The 26201-nt window shown below is 36.1% G+C and overlaps 2 protein-coding genes across 4 annotated transcripts; both read right to left on the bottom strand.

The window, feature by feature from the left end:
- Nucleotides 1-1936: 1936 nt before the first annotated feature.
- On the bottom strand, nucleotides 1937-21779 carry LOC128867775 (putative inorganic phosphate cotransporter). 3 transcript variants are annotated; one of them, XM_054109265.1, is made up of 4 exons: nucleotides 21739-21779; nucleotides 3723-3859; nucleotides 2593-3666; nucleotides 1937-2490 (listed from the first exon to the last, which is right to left on the bottom strand). In XM_054109265.1, the coding sequence occupies exons 2-4, from the start codon at nucleotides 3843-3845 to the stop codon at nucleotides 2161-2163; spliced, it is 1527 nt and encodes a 508-aa protein (XP_053965240.1). In that variant the 5' UTR covers nucleotides 3846-3859; nucleotides 21739-21779; the 3' UTR covers nucleotides 1937-2160. The 3 variants fall into 3 exon arrangements, with proteins under 3 accessions (XP_053965240.1, XP_053965238.1, XP_053965239.1); XM_054109263.1 differs by lacking the exon at nucleotides 21739-21779 and adding an exon at nucleotides 21548-21721; XM_054109264.1 differs by lacking the exon at nucleotides 21739-21779 and adding an exon at nucleotides 16469-16678.
- Nucleotides 21780-22972: 1193 nt separating this feature from the next.
- LOC128867059 (putative inorganic phosphate cotransporter) lies at nucleotides 22973-25954 on the bottom strand (the record flags this gene model as incomplete). Its single annotated transcript, XM_054108154.1, has 3 exons — nucleotides 22973-24591; nucleotides 24656-25741; nucleotides 25808-25954. Coding segments are annotated over 3 exons (1434 nt in total), but the record flags the coding sequence as incomplete, so codon positions are not given.
- Nucleotides 25955-26201: the final 247 nt, after the last annotated feature.

Here is a 26201-nt window from a genome sequence, read left to right as displayed (position 1 = left end):
AGAGATATGACTGCAGAAAGCAGAAGAACACCAACAACAACTGCAATCGCGGGCAATACTACCAGATGTTAAAAAAAGTAAAGCTAAATAAAACTGAGTAAATGATAAAAATGAGCGTCTCTCCAGCAGCCAAGTGTTACTTTACTCTCTCAATTTTTATGTGATTAATAATTTGTTGGCATAATCGAGCGCCAAAAATTAGGAATAACTGTTATACATTTTTGTGTTATTGGAAGCAACTTTTATTTTTAAACATCCTTTTACCTGGTATTAGCAGTACGGTGAATTTATGATTAGCTGATATGAAAACCGAGAGAATACGTTTTAGTTGACTATATTTTTTATTAATAAATTATTTATTTATTGAATCTGTTTAGAAATAAAACCTAACAATAAGTTTTCAAAACTTAAATCTGAGCCCGTTTCTACAGAAGTCACTTGCGGTGATCATCACAAGTCCTTGGGGATTTACCTAAAATCAATCGGACAAGAGAAATTAGTTTTATTATTGTAATAGAAAATCTTGTGCCTGATCGAAACTTTTTTTTCAAAATTAACAATATGGCGGCCTATTAAGCGGGTTTTAAGTTGCAACCAGTTCAAAAAACATAGTTTTGAGAAAAACGTATTTAAAGCTTTTTATCGATTTAGTTATACGAATTATTTAATTACTTACACTGTGTTATCTATTCTATTCTATATAATAGTTCTTTAGCCGTCATAGCAATATCGAATTGCTGTTGCCTACATAGCATTCTACCTTCTCGAGTGTTATCGTTAGTTCCACTTTTATACGTACAGCATCCATATTTTCAGCATACGAACGCTCCGGAGTGCCTGAGCGCCCTTTGTTAATTGTTGAATAAATCGAAAAGTATTTGTCGGATTCACTTCAAATTTTCACACAATATTTCTAAGATATTATACTTTAAGAAAATGTACAAAAAAATGCATTTTTTTTTTTAATTCTGACTACCCCTAACCCCTTAAGCGATTCCATGTCAAGTGACACAAGTATTTTGGACATGATCTCAAATTTTTCTGAAAATTGGTTTATTTGTTGGCTAATAATAATTTTGAGATTTCAAGGTTGAAAATTTTGGTATAGAGCTTTTTAAAGTCCAATATATTAAGTTTTTTTTTCTTAAGTTTTTTGAAATACAATATACAATATTATTTGAAAAAAAAAAAATGATTTTGGAAAAAAATGTATTTTATTTTTATTATTTATGGTCAGAATTTTATGCAATTTTTAAAAAGCACGCTGTTCAGACACTTTCCTTATTTATTTTCATCAAGAGCTATTATAGTGAGATTCCCATAACTTTTCGTACAGCGAAGTGAAAAATACCGAGTAACTACTTACTACTGCATGTAGCAGTGCTTCGATCTATTAGCACCTAGGATTACTTACGAAGGTAATATATATATTCCCCACTAATTTACTATGCCCTATGCTCTGCTACGGAGATCAAGGAATGATGATGACGACCTCGCTTGGCCGGCCACTCCACACCCTTTTCCGCGCATTGCTGATATTATTTATGGATCTCAAATTCATACGCAATTATATCCGTCTCATCTCTAGTAACTTCCCGACTCATTCAATCTCTGCTGTTACTCAGAAATGAATCAAAACATTTTTTTTGTAATATAAGGCACTTATATTGACCATTTTTTCCCGCCATTTTGGATTTTTAAATTCTTAAATGAGATTCATAATGGGGCACCCCAAAAACATCTAACTAAGCATTTCCCGCACGAAAAATATCGTCATATTATATTCGCTATTCAGAATTTAAATTTAGCAAACCATTGACCCTTAATTAATATTTTAGATTTGGTCTAATCTTTTCTTATTTTACGGAATTGTTAAGTTGTCTATCCTTCTCTTAAGTGGAAGTACTCACATATTTTTTCCTTTAAAACTTGAATAGGATTTCTTAGAATAAAGCCTTTATTATCCTTACGAATATTAACGATTTTTTTTATATAAAATTTCTTAATCGTTTCGCTATATAAGGCTATACCTAAGTCTATATCGATTTTATTTTTTCAACGTAAAAATGAAAGTTGTCTAATATTCAGCACAGCGTAACTATACACTTTCTTTCACATCACACAAACACATACAAATATAAATTAAAAATTAGACTTAATTTAAATCTTTTCATTTTGTACACTATTCATTTCTCCTTCATTCGTCGTTTCGCTTTTGTTTTCCTTCTCATTAATATTTGGTTCCACAGCTGCAAAATTCTCCACCGCCCAATCTGCGACTTTTTGCTCACTATCATCGTAGCCAAAAATTTCCTTAAATGTACTTTTTGGCGCCACCTTTACTGGTTCTTCAATATTGTCCTTTAACAGATAATCAGGTGCATCCCATGGTTGTGTTTCGGCTGTACCGAAGATTATGAATATTAAATTGCCGAAAAAGAAAACGGCCGCTGCAATTATGAATACAATTTGCCATTCGGAACGATTGTGCTAAAAATAGTTATAGAAAGTGGTTTAATATTGTAGTAAATTTTTAATTATAAAATTTTAAAAATTCCATAGTACACATAAAAGCCCTCACTAGTTACTCACCGTATCTGTCACTATAACGCCCACAACTAGTGGCGTAATCAAGGGTATCACATTCGCCAGCGGATTCATAATACCCATTACAACGCCCGCATGATTTGGTGACATATCAATCATAGTGAGCAAGCAACCAGTGGTGGCGCCGCCGTTGAAACCCACATTCAAAGTCATTAACACAATAGCCAAAGCTTTACTTGAATCGTCTAGGAAACCGATGCCGATCAAAAGAAAAGCTGGCACCCAGAACGCTCCTGTATTGGCAATTTTACGTATCGCAGTCAGCGTCAGCCAACCCTTCGCCACAGCCATATTTCCGCAAAAGAGATATACGTACGACATAATCCAACGAGCGATGTAGGGTAGCGCAGAATACAAAGCATTACTTTTGATGTTCATATTCAACACACCATTCAAATAGGATGGAATTTGGGTTTGAATGGTGCTAAAGCCCCATGTTTCGGCACAACGTGCCATGAGCAAAGCAAGAAATGACACCGATGTGAACATTGCAAGCCACGGTATAGGTATTTTTTTCTCATGGAAATCTTCGTCACGTTTCAGCGACATCTCAATGTACTGGCATTCCATTTTTGTTATGAAACGAGACGATGGTGGATTATCTGCCGCCAATATCAGCCACAGCAAACACCAAATAAAACAAATACCTGCTGAGATATATGAAATGCCTGGCCAACCAATTGAGCTACCCGCTATCAAACCACTCAGAAGCATAGCCATTACAGTGCCGCAATCCACGCCCGAGTATGTGAGTGCGCCGAGCATATTGCGCTCATGTGGCGGTGACCATTTGGCTACATGTTGATGAAGTGACGGGAAGAGAGCTGCTTGGCAAAGACCCTGTACGGTACGTATAGCGCAAAAAATCTGCCAACCGCCCCATGTCACGAGAAAAGGCGTAAGTACGCTACACATAGCCGAGCCGAGTATGCACATGAACATCACGATTTTGCTGCCAAAGCGACGACTCAGATAGCCGCCTGGAAATTGCGTTACCACATAACCCCAATAGAAGCTGGAAATGATGTACGATTTCTGTTTCTCTGTCCAATCGAATTCCTGAGATGGTTTAAATATTTATAAGTAAAATGAGGAAGTGTAATTTTTTTGATTACCTGGAAATTGGGATTCGTGCTTGCGGCATTTGTCATCGCCACCAGTGCCACAGAGATATTCAAGCGACTCATATAAGCTGCTACAATGCCGAAGAAGAGCAGGAAGGTTTGGACATGGCGCATTCCAATGCGGGGGCCTAAATGATGCAAAGATAAGAAATAAAATAAAGCTACAGTTAATAACTTTTTAGAAATATTTTTTAAATAGATTATTGTTCATAAGTAAATCGAAAACAGTCGAGTGAGTAAGGAAGAGCAAATAAAATATTATAATAAATTTAATTTTACAGGAACCTCTAAAATTACTGCACTTGAATGTAGGAGAAGGTAATTAAGAATACCTAAAGACCTTAATAAGTGGATGGGTTTTTTTTTTGTCGGGACAGACTAGTAAGTACAACACTCAAACAACATTAAGTCCATTGCACTACACTCGGGTTAGTTTTTTAATTTTCTTTAAATCTACGCGATCCCTGAAGTAATCTGAGTAGATCTTGTTGTGCCAAGGAGACAAGGTGGTCGTTTCTTAACGTATCAGTGCGAAAGATCTCAAGCCTGATTTGAGTGAAGGCCGGGCAGAGACACAAAAAATGATACGCCATCTCATACTCTCCACATGTTGGGCAGAGTGCACTGTCCTTTTCCTTATGCTTGCCCATTGAAAGTGGCACATCATCAGTCCAACCAATTAAGTAATAGATGATTTAAAATGTGTATGTGATTTTAATACTTGATCTTTCATTTGTGCGCACAAAAAATGTATTTTACCCTTTCAATTCATTCCTTGTTGTAGTATATTTTTTGTTTTTGCTATCTTTCGGCAATAAAATACCTTTTTTTTGGAAGCAAAATTTTATACAAAATTTGGCAATGTCTTAAAGGAAAGCACTTCATTATTTCCAATTGTGAATGGGTTTTATATTTAAATATGACCGTAAACGCATTGAAGTTGTGCCAAGGACTTGTCCTGGCGTAAGTTCTGTAATACTTGAATTGTAAAATTGTAGTACCATTTTTAACGAAGATAGGTTTATTTAATCATGTAAAGATTAAGGAAAAAGGTGTAATTTCCATTCGAAATGGTCACCATTTGCTTTTAAACAGGCCTTCAACCGATTAGGCTATTCAGCTATTGCAGCACGCACGCTTTCCATGAATATTGACGTCGAACCAACGATTGTTTGAGACTCTCCAAATTTCTGCGAGACCTTCAACATGTCATGTTCTCCAATTCTGATCACAAACTGGAGTTCAATGTATTCAGATCTGCAGTTCCATACGGTCAATCTTCTGCGGCTTTAAGCCAAGGAATATTAAATTTTAGCCACTGTTGAATGATTTTTGCCTTATGGGTTTTCCAAAGCTCTCCATTGGAGAGAATATTGCTCAACTGTTGCACCACATCTTCTAAGATATCCTCCTGATACACTTTTGCCCCGGTCTTAATCCCCTTTCCGCAGAAATGAAGAGATGTAACGCCTTTACAAGACACTCCAAACCAAACCAAGTTGTGGCATAGATTTTGTCGGTTACTAAAAGCTTCTTCAAAAGTGAAAACTTTCATCTGTGGAAATAATATTTTGATGGGCGTGGGCCGCGTGCCACCGAATAAGCTTCTGCGGCAATGAATACGAACAAAAGCAAAAATAACGGAACTTTTTTCTTCGAGCAACACACATGTGATCTCCTCTATCACTGAAATTTCCTTCCACGAAGTGGTAACTTCAACTTGGGAAACAACAAGAAGTCGCACGGGGACATATCAAGTGGATACGGTGCTTGCACGATTGTATTTGCTTGGTGTTTGGTCAAATAATCCAGCACAATTTGAATCCGGTGCGATGGCGCGTTATCATCATGCAAGATTCAAGAATTGTTTGCCCACATTTCCGGCCGTTTGCGACGTACAGCTTCTCTCAAACGCTTCAAAACGCATAAATAATATTCTTTATTGACTGTTTCGCCCGAAGGCATGATGCGTTTGCTTTTTGAACCACCTATTTTTTTGAGAATGGTAACACAAATGACATGTCAAATGTGTTCATAATTTACTTAAAGGTTTGACATTTACGAAATGGGACGCTATACGCTTGAACAAAATTGGGAAATATTGAAAAACTATTTCCAAAGTGGTGAGTCTTCTTCTTCTTTTCTGATTTTCACATCGGTTGCTACGTCAATAAGCAAAATTGTCGAATTTGGGGCTCACAAAATCCACACGTTACTGTAGAGAAGCAAATGCATCCACAACGAGTCACAGTTTGGTGCGGTTTTTGGTCTGGCGGCATCATCGGGCCATTTTTTTTCGAAAATCAGCGAAGAAAATTGAAGAGGATGACATGGACGACATTTGGTTTCAACAGGACGGTGCAACTTGTCACACTGCCAAAGTTGTACTCAAACTTTTGGCTACCGTTTTTGAATTCCGATATCAATTGGCCGCCTCGGAGCTGTGATTTAAGCCCGTTGGACTATTTTTTTGTGGGGAGCCGTTAAGGACAAATGCTATACGAACCATCCAGAGACGATTGATGCTTTAAACACGAAATCGAAGTTGCCATTCATGAAATTGGAGCCCAAACAATCGAAAATGTGCTTAAAAATTGGGTTGATCGAATGTCCTACTGTAAAGCCAGTCGTGGCAGTCATTTGAACGATATTATTTTTCATTCAAAAATGACAATATTCAGTCTTCCAAATAAAAAAAAGTTTGAAAAAATATTGATTAGTTTTTTTTTTTTTTGCCGATTCAAAAAGCAAATTTTATATGGCCCACCCTATATATAGCCCATTGAATTTTAGCATTAAAAAGTACAAGTTGCAAGTAGCTACAAAACTCCGCTAATATTTTAAATTATTCTCGCTGACGTTGTAACGCATTTTCTTCCCAGGGCAAAGAAAGAGCTGCATACTTAAAAAATTTTTTTAAATTTGGGCTGAGAAGTTGAAATACCTGACAAAATTTAAAAAAAGCAAAACAAATGAGACTGACTGCTGCTTTTCAATTTCTGTTTACATTACAAAAAGTAACATTTTTTATGGCTTGTAAAGATCGCGCAACATGAAGCAGAGTGACGTCAAATTTGAAATTTCAGTGATAATTTGTTTACGCTTCGCCAGTGCTTTTTAGCGGCTTCAATATCAAATATATCAATTAAAATGAAGTGCGATTTAATTGTTTGCAAAAACAATTGCAAAAGCGAATCAGAAATTTTTTGTTGACGATTTGCTAAGCTTCTATTCTCCCATTGTGCTTTTTACTTCAACTTCTTTCCTTAGTTTTCGCTTGGTTTGATAGCTAAAACATAGCAGCTACAAACAAATCTGATATCACATCCGCAAAATTAGGCTCTACAAGCCGTTGTTACGCTGTTGTTAGTACAAGGGGGCGCAAAACTAATCCTGGATTTTCTTTTTGAATAACTCCTTTACTAAATAAAAAGACGATTTTGAGTGATTCAACCTTTAACCTTTACGCACTCCACTGATTGTCAAAAATGAGTGACGTACGGCGCTATTTGGAAAAATTATAAATCTTCGGATAGGTGATTAATTTTGCACCACCGTGTTAGCTTAGGTTAGGTTAAATGGCTGCCCTAGTAGGGCACACTTGGACAAATATTGGAGATCCGTCCGTTGAGATGCCGTACATGGGAGAGGAGAAAGGAGAAGGGAAGGAAGAAGGAGCCTTCGGATTACAGGCGACGATGATGATGATGCATTGTACTATACGACGATGCCGACGGTGGCTGATTTGTGTTCGTAGTTAGCCGCAACAAGCTACTGATGAACTTCACCAAATTTATGATATTTAGACCCGCTATATCTGCAGGCGTAGCGAAAAAATGAGAGCCCAGATGTCTAAATCTTTGCCAGACGAGAGCAGGGCAGCTGAGAAGAAGGTGTTGAGATGATTCCACCACGTCCTCAAGACAGCTTCTGCAGAACGGACTTGAAGCAATGTCTGGTAAGGATACCCACCAAATTCGAGAGCTGGGGCTTTGTTAGCCTTAGGAGTTCCCTCGAGCGTCCCCGATCTACCCGTGGCCAGAAGGATCTCGCGACCTGGCACGTTTGCGCACTAGCCTAGCGCTCGCTGAGTTGACTCGAGCAGACCACAGGTTCTTAAGGGAATCCCAATTCTCTCATTTCGCGACGAAACCGTCTCCAAAGTTCCCTGTCTAGCCAGCTCATCAGCCCAGCAGTTTCCCTCTATGCCACTGTGACCGGGAACCCAACTGAGCCTGATGTCGAAGTATTCGGATGCAATAGAGAGAGAAGCCAGACATTTCCCGACCACTCTCGAATGCACAAACAACGAGCCCTAATTGCCGCTTGGCTATCGGAGTAAATATTTATTTACCTCCGCTTGAAGAACACTACAGTGGTCCGGAAGCCTGAATTTAAGTTTGATGGGAAGCTCCTTACAGAATACCCCCCACCAACCCTTTCGTCTAACTTTGAGCCATCCGTGAACAGGTTTGCCATGCCTTGCCGCCAAATATTGCACCCCGCCCACTCATCCTTTGAGGGAATATGAGTAGAAAACGGTCCGCTCGGACCTAGCGTTGGTGTACAGTGATCCAGCACCATGGGGATGAACTCAAAATTTTTAAGGGTGCTAGAGTGTCCGTAACTCATGTCTAACCTATGGCCCGAAGACCTTAGTCTGATTGCGACGCGTGCAGCGGTAGTTTTTCCTACAATGTCCACGGGTGCCACATTCAGCATAGCGCCCCACTGATTCCAATGAGGGCAGACTTTTGTACCCTCTTCTGCTTCTTAACTGATACCATCCTTTCTAGCGAGATCCACCAGACAAGGACTCCGTTTAGCAAGATTGAATTTATAATCGTGTTATAAAGCCAAAAAGTGACTTTAGGCGAGAGGCCCCATCTTTTTCCGATAGCGCCTCTGCAACCATACAGGGCAACTGTTGCCTTCCTAATTCTCTCCTCAATATCTGGCTTCCACGTAAGACCTCTGTCAATAATGAGTTCCAGGTACTTCACCTTGTCAGAGAGCACCAATGGGGCGCTCGCTATTGAGGGGAGAGACACTCTAGGTATTTTGTATTTCCTCGTAAATAAGACGAGCTCCGTTTTCAGAGGATTTATGGAAAGGCCGCAATTTGCGGACCAATTCATAACTAGGTTCAGATATCCCTGCATCAATTCCATCAGAGTATCTAGAAACTTGCCTCTGACCGCCTTGCGGAAAGCCTCGGTTCACTTGCCGGCAAAGAGAGGTGTCACCCACCGTGTACTTTTATAATATGTATATTGGGTTGTCTAAAAAGTCGATAACAAAAATATATATTTTATTTCAAAATTTTTGAAATTTTTTTCATTATTCAAAAAAAATCACAAAAATGAAATGAAATTCTTTTCATTCTTGAAGTTGCTTAAGAGTTGCTTTTTTCATTCTTGAAAAAAAAAATCACAAAAATAGGGAACAAACAAAAATTTCCAAAAAAGTAGTACCTATATTTTATCCATAAAAATTATAACGAAAGGATTTGCGAAAATATTTTAATAAATCGCACATATTAACTAAAATTTTCTACCAAAATATCCAGGAATGAATAAATCTTAAAATTATTGAATTATTTTCAAAAGTTTTTGAATTCACTTCTTCTTTATGAACAAATAAAAAAAATCATAAAAATTTACCACAATGGCATGGAATCTATCTTATGTGTGACGTTCATTCGGTTGGTTTGGGTTTGATATATTAATTTCCAATGATCTTATGAAACATCAAACGTAGTCCAAAAAATTTGAATGAATAGCATTGCCACCTTTCATTTAACATTTTCCTTGTCATGAAGCATCTTTCAAAGAATTAGCCACAGCAGTAATGCCCTATAAAATTTACGGGGGAAACACCAGGATCTTGAAGAGATTAGATGCTTACAAGTCTATATATATATAATTGGCGCATACATCCTTTTTAGGTGTTTGGCCGAAGTCCTCCTCCTATTCGTGGTGTGCGTCTTGATATTTTTCCACAAATGAAGAGACTTACAGTTTCAAGACGACTCCGAACGGCAGATATTTTTATAAGGAGCTTCTTCATATCAGAAATACACTCGAAGGTTCGCCATTGCTTGCCGAGGAGCGGCCGCTATTAGAAAAATGTTTTTCTTAATTTTGTTGCTTCACCGAGATTCGAACCTGCGTTCTCTCTGTGAATTCCATTCAGCTACAGCGGCTGCCGTAAAAATATGGATTAATGATACCATATAATTTTTCCATAAATATTTGGGCATGGAACAGCTGGCCGTAAAACAAGTGTCGCATTTTCTCGCAATGAACAACAAATGGAATCGTGAGAGGACTTTAGAAAGAAGAGGAGAGTTGAGTAGTAATTTGATCAAATTATTCTCACTGCACTGTTTGATAGCATTTTCTTAGAAATTCGAATGTCATTCCACAACCATCAAATTCACCTTAATTAAAAAAAATGCCTCTTGATGTATGGAGAAAATGCGCCACACCATCAGGGGAAAAATTATAAAAAATCAACGAGAATTTTAAGGGGGTAGTATGGTATTTTTTTTTTCATTTTTTTTTGTTTTTTTTTTAAATTATTCTATAACATCTTAAGATTATTGTGTGAAAGTTTGAAGTGCATTAGAGTAAAATTGACAAAGACACAAAGGATTAAGTATCTACCTCTCCAACCGGATTTCACGCTGCCGAAAATAGCTACCTAATCTTTAAACGCGTTTTTCTCACACTTGCCTTTTTTACGGTCGGTGTCCACTGTAGATTCATATCTACTGCACCGATTCTTTTCAAATTTGGTTTTTTTGTTTCTTTACTTTATTCACGAGGTAATGACGTCGAGTTTTTTTTTTTTTAAATTTTGTCATATTTTAAAACAACAAAGTTTTCAAGTTTTTTTTATGAAAAATCGGTGTTTTGACTTCAAAGCGCTTTAAAAAATTTAAAAAAAAAAAAAAAAAAAAAATTCGACGTTGTTACCTGCGAAACTTTATTAGCTGATGAAATCAATTTGGTTTTTTGATTTTAGTTGATCCAGTAATGAGTTCTGAGGGACACCGCAATAAAACTTTTTTATGAGACGTCCGCGAAGATTCGCTGCCACCAACTCATTTCTTCATAAAAATCAATGAAAATTTCACACAATATTCTTTAAATATGACTTTATAATGAAGTAATTTTAAAATTTTGAATAAATCAACTGTGTCGACAAAAAAAATTTCGAAAAATATGCTTGTTTTACACCGAATTAACCATACTACCCCCTTAAACCACTTCAAGCTTGCACTGCAATCCATTTTTTTTAAAGCTGATTGAAAAGTTTGAAATTATGATGAACATTTTTCGATTTTTTATAAATCTTTTACAAAATTTGAAACTTTTATTTATGTGATATTTATTTCAGATTGAAGTTTTATAATGAAAATTAAAAAACGGCAAGAGAAAATTCGTCCAGACTGGTTAAAATTTAATGTACTTATTATTTTGAACAAGAGTGTTTATGTGACACGACAGCCTTCCATTATATCACGTAAACAAAAAAACAAAAAAAAATCCAAAAGATAACGCAGGAAACTCCTGATACCACTTTGCATATAAAGATTTTCACTCATACACTAATCTAATTTAGGCAGAAGTACTAATACATATAAAGATAATTAACAAAACCTTCAAGTTTTGTTTACTCAGACGTACTTGAAGTTCATTCAATGCAATTCTTGTTGATAATGTCAACCTAATGCCTAATAATTTTTTTACTAAACTACTTCAAGATGTCAAAAATTTTTGTAGCACAAAATTGGTTTTTTGAATTACCCAACAATGCAAGACAAAATTTTCGAAGTGGTGACGTTAATGCTTGTTGATATAATATTGTTAGTGGATAAGAATTATGTTTGATTAAGTGTGGTTCTGTTGAGTGATGCTTTGTTGCCATAGAAAAAAAGTGAAATGTCGATACAAATCTTGTTGTACAACTGCGAGTTTCGTTCTCGTTATTATTGGAGTTCTTCCACGTTCACTTTCTATAAAGAAGTTATTCATAAATGGTTAGAAAATCTGAACGTCGCAGAATTCTTGCCATTTACCCTTTCATCATCTCCATTTAGGGAAGATCCGGGACTAGTTAAACCAACCAACGACCGTTTTACTAATACGAATTCGGTACTAATGCGAATCCGCTACGTTCTTCATGGCGAGAATAGTGGCAGCTCTTTTCGAAATGTGACACATTAAATACCAAAATATGCAAATGCGAAAAGAATTGCTCTTCTCACATACAACGGATGACATACGATTTCCGATACAGCAAGCTGGCGGTTCTAATCAGTTAGGAAGAAAATGTGTTTTTATGCATATAAGAATACGCCAAACTGTTGTCAATGGCGGCAGCTCGTGCTCGATTACATTTTTTTACCCCTCAACACAGTTGAATATTAATAATATATACCAAGCATATACTTATGAAATGAGACTTTCAGCTATTATTAGTCCATAGATGTCGCTAGGAGTATTTTTAAACCTTCCCACATGTCTTGTTTTTTTCGTCTGTCATCTGTCAACAATATTCAGTTCATTGTTTGTTACGTTTCAGCAAACAATGTATTTTTGTCGCTCTTAAAAATGTCGAATTTCGTGCCTTCAAACTACGATTTGCGCACATCGTTGATTTTCTGTTATCAATTGAAGAAAAACGCTTCTCAAGCTCATCAAATGCTTATAGAAGCTTATGGTGGACATGCTCTAAGTAGAGCACAGTGCTTCAGGTGCTTTGAAAAAGTCCGAAGTGGTGATTTTAGCGTGGAGAAAAAGTTTGAGGACGCCGAATTGCAAGCATTGTTGGATGAAGATGATGGTCAAACGCAAGAAATAATTGCAGAGCAGTTGGGAGTGACGCGAAAAGCCATTTCCAACCGTTTGAAAGACATGGGCATGATTTTAAAGGTCGGAAGATGGGTGTCGCATGAACTGACAATGTGGCAATGCACCGCCACATCGAACAAGAGCGACCCGGAAATTGGTGGAGGCGTTCGACTGCGAACCGCTGGTGCATGCGCCTTACTCACCAGACTTGGCGCCTTCTGATTATTATTTGTTTGCATCGATGGGCCACACACTTTCCGAGCAGCGCTTCAATTCTCACGAAGAAGCCAAAAAATGGCTCGATAATTGGTTTGCGGCCAAAGACGGCCAATTTTTTTTGGCGCGGTATCCACAAATTGCCGAAGAGATGGTTGTTAATAAACGTTTGAAATTGAAAAAAAAGTATCATTTTATAAAAATAATTAGCTTTAGCCAAGAATTTTGCATTGAATTGGGGCTAAAATCGTGGAGAATGTAACTGTTACCAATGGATTTTTTGTGAGATCTCCAATCAAGGAAAATGAATGCTGCCAGTCCGCTCTCGACAAAGGTAAGCAGGTTTTTTGTGTATAATGCGTCATCGAATCCTTAACCAACGGACTGTGCAAAGTTCGAGTATTTTTTCATGTATTGCCATGCGATCAAAGGAAATGTATCACTGTTATCTTTGCCTTCATCGAATGTTGAAAATGCAGCCGTAAGCTCTTCATACATAAAATTTTAACTTGTCAATACTTAGCATTAACAATTTTGATAGTTTATCAGCAAAAGAGGGTTTGCTACCACTTATTGAATACCAAATCTTGATAAATAATCAAAAAATTAGTAAATAGTACATGTTTATTAAGTGTACAGAATCTGGCTGCTGATCTAATTTTTTGTTAGGAGCATTAAAATATGTATATACAATACATATTCAAAAAAATAGAATATATTAAACCTGTTATTTTTTTAATTATTAACTGATGCCAAATAACTATGGCAAATTACGCGTTCTAGCAGCAGTTGTAAATGATAAATTTTGATTGAAATGAACAATTTTAGATTAAGGTTACGCCATGCAACAAAATTAATGAAGTCTCTAAGTATTTTTTTGATAGGCTATGGAGAAAAAGAGGTCAAGTATTTTACCAAATATTTGTATTCGTAATTTTTTCATCCTATATAACCTCAAAATTTGCAGCTCTAATTTTTTATATAGTACAATTTTGAGATATTATGGCGAAAACTGTATCTACAATCATCCGAAACTATTTGAAATATTTATAAATTTGAAATGTTGTTTCTATCCTTACCCTTAATTTGAGCTATACAACTAGAAAATTCGCGAAATAGTTAGTAGTTGGTTATATAATATTACAATATACAAGTAAGCTTGTAAAAATATTCCTAATTCTATGGATAAAATAAGGGCAAAACATAATTCAATTCCCAAATATTAACCCCATTAAGGCCCTCGCGCAATTTGAAATGGTGTTTTTTGGATTTGTCTTTAAAAGCGTGTACGACGGAAACGAAAAAAGATTTTATATTTTTTATTTCTGTTATTAGTATTTTATTTCTTGATTCATTGTTAAAAAATAATCAAAAAAATTTTCGCCATACCAGGTTCGTTCAAAAAGTTGTCAGCCTTTAAAACATGGTCTTCACATGGACAATGGACATAGATATAGCCTGTTCTTCTGAACCGATTTTAATGAAATAAAATTTAAATGATTTAGAATTCGAAAAAAAATGTATTTTAGTATTTTTTTCGGACATTTAAAGTCAAAAAGAGCACCAATTCGTTTTTAAAGATTGTAGTTCACATCATAATGACATTCATACTGAATAAGAACCTTCTTATCTTTCTGATATCAGACAGACACCTGTGAATCCCGGAACCCGTGTCTGATAACTTTTGAACGAACCTCGTATGGCCAAAAAAAAATTTTATTTTTTAGCAATGGATCAGAAGACAAAATTCTGAAGACAAAAATAAAAAATCATTTTTTCGTTGCACTTTAAAAGAAACACCCAAAAAACACCATTACAAATAAGGCGAGGGCCTTAAAAGTAAACTCGAAAAAATATAGCTAACCAGCTTCTTATACCGAGGAAAAAAATTTGAAAATAAAAAATCTAAATTTTTTTAAATGCTGTATGTAAAGAGAGTGGATCATTTAGTTTATTGAAAACTAACCAAGGAAAAATTCCACGAGACCTCAGGGATTACAATTTTTTTTTTTTAATTTCTTTGAATTGTATTATCGCTCGCGGAGGTGACACGGTTGGGCCAACAAAATCGCATGATTGCTCGCGATGGATCTTTTCTCGTAGTATATTTCTATATGCAAGCAGTAAGGAGGTGTTGTTCCTAAGCAACGACAGGTGGGCATTCGCACTACTTAGGACTGATAGCGGCAGGCTAATCACCTACCTTGTCAGAAATCAAAACAGATTAACGAAACCAATGCAAGACTGAGTCTTGTCGAGGCCCTATGCTCCCGAGTGGACTGATCAAGGAAAAAAACATTTCTATATGCACAAATTGAAACCATAGATCGACTGAAGCCCTCAAAGTCAATATAACACAGGCCATGGGTGAAATTCAGCTAATGTTATTAAGAAAAGTTGGACCCCTCTGACAAATCTCAACATGCAAATGCTCACACACAGCTTCTTTTATTCCATTTTAACGCAGACTTGGACTTATGAATGGCATGCATTTGCACTTACTCTGTAGAATTGTTTTGATTAAACGCATTTAAAACGAAATTGGTGAAATGAACTAAGGTGATATTTTCCAAATGTACTGAGCAGGATGAGTAAACAATTTTTTTATTAAAAAAAATTGAATATTTTTATATAAAGAAATATATATGTTTTAGGACAACCTGTGTTGAGAAATATGCCAGTAGAAAATTTTTAATTTTTATATAATTTTATTTTTTTTTTAATCAGTGAACACATCGTTTAGCACATCAATACTTTAAGAAACATTTTGTGAAATAATTTTAATTATTCGTCAACTAGCCTTGACTTGGTGCCTCAAAACGTTCTATGTTTACCAGATTACATTGAGAGCAACTCCTAGTAAAACTGTTAGAAAAAAGGCGATAAACTGGTCTTAAAAGAAACTAATAAAAATATTTCTTTTTTATTATAAGTAACCAACACATATTATCAAATACACTTTACACATATTTAATCGCAAATATATTATATTAGGTATACAGTGGCGAGCATGACTGAGTGCATCACGATTTTTTTTCATTATTTACAATTATTTTTTCGAGTTATCATTTTTTTAGTATTTTTTTAACATTTTTTATTCATTGATCCAAACTAAATAAATTTCAAAATATTCAATCAATTTCGACGTTCTTGATTTGAATTAATAAAAAAAAATTTCGAGTGTGCTGTTTTATAGGCCATTGAATTTTAGTCTGATGAAGTTTTAACCGGCACAAGAATTTCATTTTTAAATAGAATAAAATGCAACAAACCGGCAAAAGAAAAAATAAATAAAAATCCTCGCGAATTTTTAGCCGCTTAAAAGTTGCACTTGCTTTACTAAAATTTTATTTGACTTTTTACTATGTAGCCGAAAATTTTATTCAAATTAAAATTAAAATATTAAAAATTTGGATGAAAATTGGTTGAATTTGTTCAAATTTTTGTATAAATTTTGAAAGTTTGATTTGTAGGGTTTTGGTTAAAGAACGGGGAATGTGTTAGAAAAAAAAAAATAACAAAAAAATTTTAACTCGAAAGACATTGTATGTATTAAAAAAAGCTCATCATGTATTCTGTTATGCGCGCCACTATACGAGTTATTATTAGCACACATACACAAAACAAATTAAATTAAATAAAAACAAAAAATCGTCTAACCCTTCGCCATTTCCGCTGCAATTTTCTCTTCACTCATTTTGCCACACTTCCACAAATTTAAAAATTTAATTCACTAATCACTGAATACTTCTACGCCAAGTGAAACTCTTCTTCGTTTTTTTTAAATGCCCTGGACCATGTCACTGTGCCTATTGTATGAGCACTTCTCGGTATGAAAGCTGTTTGGCAACTTTTCCAAATTTTTAAAACGTCTATTGTATTTATTACTTTACATCTCTTTCCTAGATTACCCGCAAACGAATCGATTAAATGTGTCGATTGGCTGTTCACATTAAAGTCTATTTAGTTGTGATATCGCTTTGACATTTCAATTCTTTGTAGTACCTTTTCTTCTTTTTGTTAACGCAGTTTTATTTATTTACTCATATGAAAAACAGCAGTTGAATATAAAAAGAGTACTGAAGTGTTTGTTGTTAATGGCAATTATTTGGTGAATTTTAATTTTGCAGCGCTCACCAAATCATCAGGGAAACAAGGCAGGTAATTCTGGCTGTGACGTAACAAAAAATAAGCAATAAAGGCGAACGTCGTTGTAGGGGAAATTTCCTTATGTGTAGCATTAAAAATTAAAAAAGCAATATAACAATAAAACGAACACAAACGTTATACTATTTCGTCAGTGAATCAGCTGATTCTGTCGAATTCAGTTAGAGCAGAATAGCGGTTCGCAGATATCACCACCTCTTTATTCTGTTCACCGTGCGTGTATGCGTTAATATGTTTTCGAAACTCCAGTTGGCATCTCTCTATGATTGGGAACTCTCCCTGCTCTCTCCCTCTTTATTTCCATCAGAGGCAAGAGCATTTTATAAAATTTAGTTCGTAACTTTCTGTTAAAGCCAACAATACTTGCCGCATTCCAAATTTCAAACTTAGACAAAAATTAGAAAAACTGGAAAAATTTTCGTGAAAATGTTAACATTTTTAATAAAAAAATAGAAAGAGAAATTAATTGGGTACATAGTTTAAAAGCTTAATGAATATTTAATAGCTTAGGGTAAGTTCGAAGTTGCTGGAAAATCCTATTCCATATAACAAATCCACGAAATATTTCTCTCTCTTTTCTTTCTCTATAGTTTTTCTCCCTCTTTCTTCAGACTAGACGCATAGTCAATTCCTAAGCAATTTTTTTTTTTTTTTCATTTTATAAAGCCTGCAATCCGTTTCTTCTTTCTTGTGTCAATTGACTCCAACTATCAAATAGCAAGTGAAATCAGGATCTTCTCTACTTTGTTTATCAAAGCTAGGCGTAATCAGAGTGGAAAGATTTATAGAGGAGTGACCAAGATCAGACCGGTAACCGACTCTCAGTGAATTTGAAAGAACCAGCTGATTTGCTGACGTAACCGGGGTCATGGTAGCGGGTTTTTTACGAAAATACTGAGTTTGTGTTGGTAATATATGAAAAAATCAACAAAGCCCCTTATTGCTACTTTGGAAAATTACTGATTGGCCGAGTGTGTGAATACGTGAGAAATTAGCGTGAAGAATTCTGCTGCCGAGTACCCGGTGGCGTCGCTGTCGAAGTTTCCAAACCTGGTAATCTGCTATGCTTGAGATGTAATCTTCTTCTTATGATCATGGCTCGATCATTTGTATTCGTACATTTTTCTATTTGTACGACCTGGCCAAACGAGCAATACTATTGAGCATGTAATGCAACATTTGTCGACATCAACTCCCGAAGTATAATCAGTCTCCCGCTCGAGCACTCTTCGGGCCACCTCATTGCGAGTTGTCATATTCCACATTTCTGCGACTAAGATTTGTGTCAGACTTATAAAGTGTGATGTTTGTTCGTCGAAAGCGGTAATTGCTTCTCTCTCTGTTGCACTAGTTGGTCAGGGAATCTGCCCTTTGGATTTAAAGGCCCACATTATCACAAGTATTAATGTTGGTCCACGAATAAACGAGTTTTTCTGTGAGCGCAAGCGCAATCGTTTATTTGATGAAAGTAAGTACTTCGTCTTGATCTGCTTCACCACTAGACCTTTTCATATCGCTTCTTTACCCGGTTAGAGAATGATTATATCAATATCATTAACATACTCCAGCCATTGTAGGCTCTTAAAAAGATGTTGCCTCACCGATTTAAGTCTCATTATTGAAATTCAGCCATAACATGGAGCTCTTTTGTCTGAAACCTCATTTGGTATCAAACGGCTCGAAAAAGTCCTTCCCTTAAATTCTTAAAAATATAAAAATTATGTAAAAGTCTACTTACAAGTGGTGATAGTATCGGAGTGTTATGAGAAATCTGTCTATAGACAGGTTTATGTCATATTCAGAATAAATATAAATCACGCGAGAAAATACATTATTTGCAAAAAACATGGAGTCACTAATTGTGTCCGAGATATTGACAGAAATCGGAAGAATGATATAATTTATCTAAGCAAGGGACTTTTATTTGTATGTTCCTCAAGGAACCATAATACTTTGTCGACCCCCTTTTTTTGCTTGAGCACCAAATGTGTTTTGAGAAAGAAAGTGTTAAGGACATATACAGAAGCACAGACTGATCTAAATATAGTTTCCAGATGTATAAAATATGAGATACCTTCTGGTATTCCCACTTCACATGGGTGTAGCATTAAAAATATTGTGGAAGATTTATACCATATAAATATATATATATATATATTCTAAACAAAAATAATCCAAAAAACTGAATTCAGTTATAAAGGAATTGCATTTTAGTTATTATATGGTATTTATTTATTTTAGGCTCAGTGGACAAATTTTAAGGTTAATAGGCAATAAATAATAAATAAGAGCGTACAATTGTTACATATGCCAGTGATATCGATAGCATCGGCCTTAAAAAAGGTGCTGTTAGTTCTGCCTTCTCCAAATTGGATAAAGAGCAAAGCGTATGGGTCTGGTGGTGAACGAGAACAAAACGAAGTACCTCCTGTCTTCAAACAAACAGTCGGCGCACTCGCGTATCGGCACCCACGTCACTGTAGACAGTTATAATTTCGAGGTTGTAAAAGACTTCGTTTATTTAGGAACAAGCATTAACACCAATAACAAAGTCAGCCTTGAAATCCAACGTAGAATCTCTCTTGCCAACAAGTGCTACTTTGGACTAAGTAGGCAACTAAGTAGTAAAGTCTTCTCTCGACGAACAAAACTAACACTCTACAAGACTCTCATCATGCCCGTCCTAACGTATGGCTCAGAAGCTTGGACGATGACAGCATCCGATGAAGCGACGCTTGGAGTGTTTGGGAGAAAGATGTTGCGTACGATTTTTGGACCTTTGCACGTTGGCAACGGCGAATATCGCAGGTGATGAAACGATGAGCTGTATGAGCTTTACGACGACATAGACATAGCGCAGCGAATAAAGATCCAGCGGCTACGTTGACTGGGTCATGTCGTTCTATAATAAAAACGTCCATGGATACAAACGCTCCAGCTTTGAAAGTATTCGGTGCGGTACCAGCTGGCGGTAGCAGAGGAAGAGGAAAGCCTCCTTTGCGTTACAAAGAACAGGGAAAGGACTTGGCTTCACTTGGTGTGTCCAACTGGCGCCGTTTAGCATGAGAAAGAAACGACTGGCGCGCTTTGTTAAACTCGGCCAAAATCGCATAAGCCGTTATCGCGTCAATTTGGAAGAAGAAGAAGAATCAATAGAAAAAAGAAATTAAACTATTTATAATAAATATTCAAAGATTTTAATAGGTGATCTTTTGAAAATGAAAAATCTATCTCAACAAATTTAGAGATTTTATTAAACTCAATTAAGGTTCTACGTAAAAGGACCATAAAGCGTAAATTACGCAACTCGAAATGTAAGAATACTTTTTGGCCGTATATGCAAGGCTTCAGGGTATAGGTCGGAGAAATCGGAGCGATGACGCCTAAGGTAATTTGGAAGCACTTATTTATGTTGGGCGGTACACGATTTTCAATACACCAGTTGCTGAAATTATCTAAATCAATTTGCACAAGTGCACACATTAAAATAAAAATTTAAAATGTTTTACTTGAGAGGCGTAGCAAGAAATCAGGTTAACAAGTAGATCAAAAAATACTGAGTAAGGATTAAGTTCATATTATTTGGGGATATAAAGAAAATTTTTTTAGCCGAACATTTTTTCCACTTCCTTTTACAAGTTTTGAAAGTAGTGTTTGTTTACCTTCTCTAGGGAGTTTTATGTTGGTAACATGAATGTTTTGCCTGAGAAGACCACTAGTAATATTCTATTTTCCAAAGACTAATTTTGTAGAACTTTTCAAACCTCTAACGACTTCTCAAATGTGGTTGTTGAAGGGTTTCTGTAAGTAAGGCCAAAACGGCACATGGATTAAAATGTTCTATGAAAATACTTCGCGCGAAATTCAATTAAATATGTCTTAACCTTTTATTTCGGCCAGACATATATTTTAACCATTTTTCGCATTTTTTTCAAAATTCCATAGGCTGGGATATGAAAACTTTAGTAGGCCGTAAAAAAAATCGAGTTTAGTGTTTTTAAATTAAAACTTTCCTGAAATACCCCTTGCTATTTACCTGTACGAATAACATTTGCCTTTGCAGACTCACAGGTCTTTCACCTATCTATATATACTATGTATGTTTTTATACATGACACATTTGGTATTCAAGCCTCACTATAAAGCTCCATACTAGGCAAAAGGTCTTACGTGTCTGAATCTATGTAGATATGTATATTTCTGAAATTTATAATCAACTTTTTACTTCCTTTAGTCAAATAGTTAAAATGTTAAATTTGTACATAAACTATTTACACTTCACTAAATTTGCTAACAGTTAGTAGCTTTTAGACAAGTACACTCACTGATACATACGCACACATGTGCATATGTAAGCAGTTCATAATTGTCACTAATACATAATTATTAAATAACGAATGAGAAAGAGAGCGCATAAGGTCCCATACGCTGAATAAGCTGTGAACGATTAGCTAACAGGCATACAGCTGTTATCTAACAGTGTGCGAAGCTTAGAATAGAGAACTTTTTTAGAGCTTATTGGAAATTTATGCAATAATTTAACAGTTTTTGCTGTTGTATGCTTTTTGAGACCTGTTATTTGAGAATTCATGCTCGCGAATTTCCTTATACACATCCATATATGTATTCACACATATAAACTTTTATTACTACATATTTAAGAAAAATATATGTATTTGCATCGCCGCGAAATTCAATATATTTCACTATAAAGCTAATAAAATTTTATAATCACTTGTAATAAAGAATTTTTAAGAACAAACCGTTGCTTGTTGTGGTAGATGTGTGCTCGAGGAAAAACGTATGTTTTGTGACATATGGCACCATATTGATGCCAAGCTTAATAAAATTAGTGATGTTAAACAGTTTTCAATGCGTTTCTTAATCAACTTAATCAAACACTTATAGATATATGTATTGTACTTTATATTTAAAAAATCCAAGATTTTTAAAATTTTATGCAAGAAAATTTGTCATAAAAAGATAGTTTTAACTTCAATATCCACTTTTTTTTTTTTATTGTAATTTTCAAAGCTTTTGCGATTACACTCCCTCAAACCCTAAGAAAATCTTGTTTTAATCAGTGAATTTTTGAGAAAAGGAAATTCACTCTGAATAGTGATTGCTATTTTTTAAGGAAAAAGTTGCATTGAGCAGAATAATTCTTACATTAACTTATTTTGTGGGGCCCTTTCAAGTAGGAGATGGTTGAGCACTTTCACTGTAAATGTTCGGGTTTGGCAGCTAGACGATTAAGGTCACTGGGTGCTCCTTTCTTCGACAACCTGGGGCAGTGCGCCAAACTAAGTCCCCTCAATCTTCTCCATTATATCAACAGCTCTGGCTGGCTGTAGATATCTTCAGTGCTAGTGGGGGAGTGCCATACCGGCACTTCAATCATTTCCCCTACCTACCTACATAGTTATACAATTATTGAGCAAAATGATTACCCTCTTGCCGGCTTATCGGCCGAAACTTGGATCTATATAGTTTTTGTTAGAAAAGGAGCTATGTTTTCATAAAAAAGTAAAAATAGATAAATAGCAGCAAACAAGTTGTCAAAAAGTCGTTGTGCTAATATATAATTGTATACGGCAGTATATATGCTTGTACAAAGTGGCGCAAAATTAATAACCCTAGCGGAAGATTTATAATTTTTGTAAATGGCCTTGTACGTCACTCATATTTGATACTTGTAAACTAGAAAACAACAGTGCCAAAATAAAGACTTCCCGCACTCAAAAAAATTTGTTTAATTAGTAAAAGAGTTATTCAAAACCAAATTGGATGATTAATTTTGCGCCAGCAATGAATACCAACGATCTGAAGTTCTTCAAATAAGTCAGAAAACAGTTTTAAATTTTTTCGTTAAAATTAAATAATTTAATAGTTTATATATACATTTTCTTTGGTAATTTTAATATATAATATATGAATTTATGAAATTTATCAAAAAATTAAATCAAACATCTAAAAATTAAAATTCAATAGCGGCCTTTTACAATATTTCCGCATACGAAGAATATCCAATCGACATTATCAATAACAGTGATAAACAAGCGGCGTATTTTAGAATATAATGCAGCAAATGCGCTAACAAGGAATGCTATGACTACCACAGCAAGCCATTCCCATTCCCAAGAGTGGAATCTACGCTGCCGTAACGACCCAGATTTATATCCAACCATATAACTTCAGCTATCTTCACTGACTGCTTAACATTAAATAATAGGATCGGGAGGGGCATTCACTCAGAAGTGCTGCAACTAAACTTAAGTCTACGGCTACTTGATTACTGCAGCCTCTTCCAAACTGTGGAATAAAAGATGCTCTGTTGTGGGTCAGGGACTCTTCTCTTGTAACACAACCAATGTTCCATCTACTCGTATGATCAAACCGCCATAAAATCGCTACAGTGCATTAACACTTCTTCAAAAGAAGCAATTCAAGGTTATTCTAGTTAGAGTTATTCTTAAAAGGGTGGCATTTGACTTCTATGCGCTACATTGCTGGTCTCTTTGAATACTGCAGCGGTTTGATTCAGAAGTGGTGCACCACGAACATTTTCAAGATTCCTAGATAAAGATATATTCTTGGAAATTGCATCGCAGATGAGCTGGCCAGGAACGGAACTTACCATAAATCAGTTCCCCCTGCCCAATATGTGGGTATACCTTAATTCTAAAGCAAGTATTAGAGCAGGTCGGCCTACATCGCAACAAGCCAACAGTAGAGAGATCATAGAGGCCCATGAGAGATAATTATTGAGATGGCAGGTTTGGCCTAAAAGGAATGAGCACACAACTAGCTGCCTCATCAATCTGGCGTTCCATTAGTACGGTGGTTGATATCATCACTTTGCACTGCCTAATGGGGAAAATTGGAAACGTATGGGATTTCCCTCAAACGACTTCAGTCACAGCTGCAGAAATGAGAAGGAAATGAAAACATTGAACGCTTCCTCTGACCCTGTGCCGCCCACTTTAGAACGCGATATCGGTATCTAAACTCTTACTTTTTTCGGCGGCTAACACACTTTTAATCGACATACATCCACAGTAAATTATTGTTTATTCAAGAGGCGAAGTGGTTTCACCGCATTTGTAATTAGAGAGAAAACTTAAGCCCAAACTGCTGGTATGACCATGGGCCTTCAGGCCTAAGTGAGCCTCCCCTACAGCCTAACGGAGAGTGGCAAACACCGTAGCCTAATCTACTACCGAAGGGGAACATAAAATACTCCCATACTTGATAATATTATATATAATATGACTCATTTACTTCAAAGTATCCTCACTCAAAAACAATTTACTACGCCTCCCTAAGTAAAAGTAAATACATATTTTCATCTAATCAGTTGTTGTTAATAGATATCAAACCGAATATTTTATTCGGTTCATGGTCAGTTCAAGTTCTTATTGACAGGGTTTTCGCACATACTGAATTCCATCAGAGTTCTTTTCCTGCTGCTTGTTTTGTGCTCCTTTGCTCTGCAGGTAGTTTTCGTCGTTCCAAGCCTGTAAATCCATTTTACCGAAAACCAAGTAGAACAAATTACCCAACGCTAAGACTACAGCAGCTATTATAAACACTAATTGCCATTGTGTGCGACTATGCTGTTGGAATGAAAGAATATTAGTAATAAAAATTTTCCACGATGCCAAGTGCGTAAGTATGTACCTCATTCGACACCACCAGGCCGACCAGCAGTGGCGTGAGTATAGGTATTACGTTTGCTACGGTATTCACGACGCCCATAAGAATGCCCGCATAATTTGGCGACAAATCAATTGTGTTCAACGCACTCCCAATGGTGGCACCAGCATTTACACCCACACTAATCGTCATTAAGATAATAACAAACAATTTCTGTTCATTTTCCAAAAATCCAATGCCTATGAGTCCAGCAGCAGGTATCCAAAAAGCCAATGTATTGAATGTTTTCCTTATTGCAGTGAGGGAAAGTATTTTGCGACTCAACAGCACATCTGATACAATGAGATACACATAGGACATGGTCCACATGGCCAAATAAGGTAGCGCCGAATAGAGAGCATTCTTCTTCATATCCATATTTAGTACACCTTTCATGTACGATGGAATTTCCGCCTGCAGTGTAGAGAAACCCCATGACTGAGCTGCACGTGAAACAACCAATGCCCAAAAGGGCAACGATGCCAAAATAGCACGCCATGGCACCGGCAATTCACGTTTTACTTCATCCACCTTTAGTTGATTGTTGGTATTTTTCGATGCGTCAATGTAATTGAGTTCAGCTGAAGTAATAAATTTAGATTCACTCGGTTGATTTGTCGATAGGTACGACCATGCAGCGCACCAAACTAAGCCCAAAGCGCTGGATACATAAAAGAGGCCCGGCCAACCTATGCTGGAAGCAGCAATTACACCACTCAGAAACATCGAGAGTAGCGTACCACATTCGATGCCTGTATTGGCTAAAGCGCCCAACCGATTGCGTTCATTCACCGGACACCAGGTCGCCAGATGTGCATGTATGCCGGGAAATAAAAAGCCCTGGAAGAGACCTTGTACGACACGTATAGCACAGTAGATACTCCAACCACCCCAGCTGACGCACAGTGGAGGTAGAAACCCAAGTAGCGAAGATCCTAGTGTGGATATGAGGAGAGTGCGTTTGACGCCAAGCCGCCGACAGAGATAACCGCCAGGAAACTGTGTGATGAAATTTCCCCAGAAGAAACTCGAGAGGATGTAGGATTTTTCCACATCACTCCATTTGTATTCCTGCAAATATAACCGGGTTTATTAGCTACATTATTTTTTGGAAGAAAATTAAAAAAAAAAACTTACTGGAAAGTCGGGATTTGTAGTAGCGGCATTAGTCATGGCGACCACAGCTACACCGGCATTAAATTTGGCTATATAGTTGACTACTATAGCTGTAAAGAGTAGAAGAATTTGCACGTGGCGTTGACCAAACCGAAGAGTGGCTGCAAAAAAGAAAGATTCGATGAAAAATTAGTTCTAAACTGAAAGCGCAGAATGGATGCAACTTAACGTTTCATATAAAAATTTAACACAGGCTGTTACGAAACTCTTGGCAATAAAAATAAAAAAATAAAATAAGTAAAAACAAGTGGTATAAGATTTGCAAGGTGTAACAATTAAGTTCCATGAACTGACAGCACTGGCGCGTTCGTATATGTGTGGAAAGAGGGTACCTTCCTTTAGGTCCAGTCGAAAT

This window comes from Anastrepha ludens, chromosome 6 (genome assembly GCF_028408465.1).
Source record: "Anastrepha ludens isolate Willacy chromosome 6, idAnaLude1.1, whole genome shotgun sequence".
NCBI lineage: Eukaryota > Metazoa > Arthropoda > Insecta > Diptera > Tephritidae > Anastrepha > Anastrepha ludens.
Note: the sequence above shows the minus strand (reverse complement) of the source record. Positions and strands in the feature narration are given on the sequence as shown.

What these genes read in the sequence shown, in the direction of transcription:
- LOC128867775 (XM_054109263.1), bottom strand. Translation starts at nt 21,590, where the DNA reads ATGTGTATAAGGAAATTCGCGAGCATGAATTCTCAAATAACAG. An exon ending in GCACGAATCCCAATTTCCAG is followed by an intron (nt 3,667 to 3,722) that starts GTAATCAAAAAA and finishes AAACCATCTCAG; the next exon opens with GAATTCGATTGGACAGAGAA. An exon ending in GCGTTATAGTGACAGATACG is followed by an intron (nt 2,491 to 2,592) that starts GTGAGTAACTAG and finishes AACTATTTTTAG; the next exon opens with CACAATCGTTCCGAATGGCA.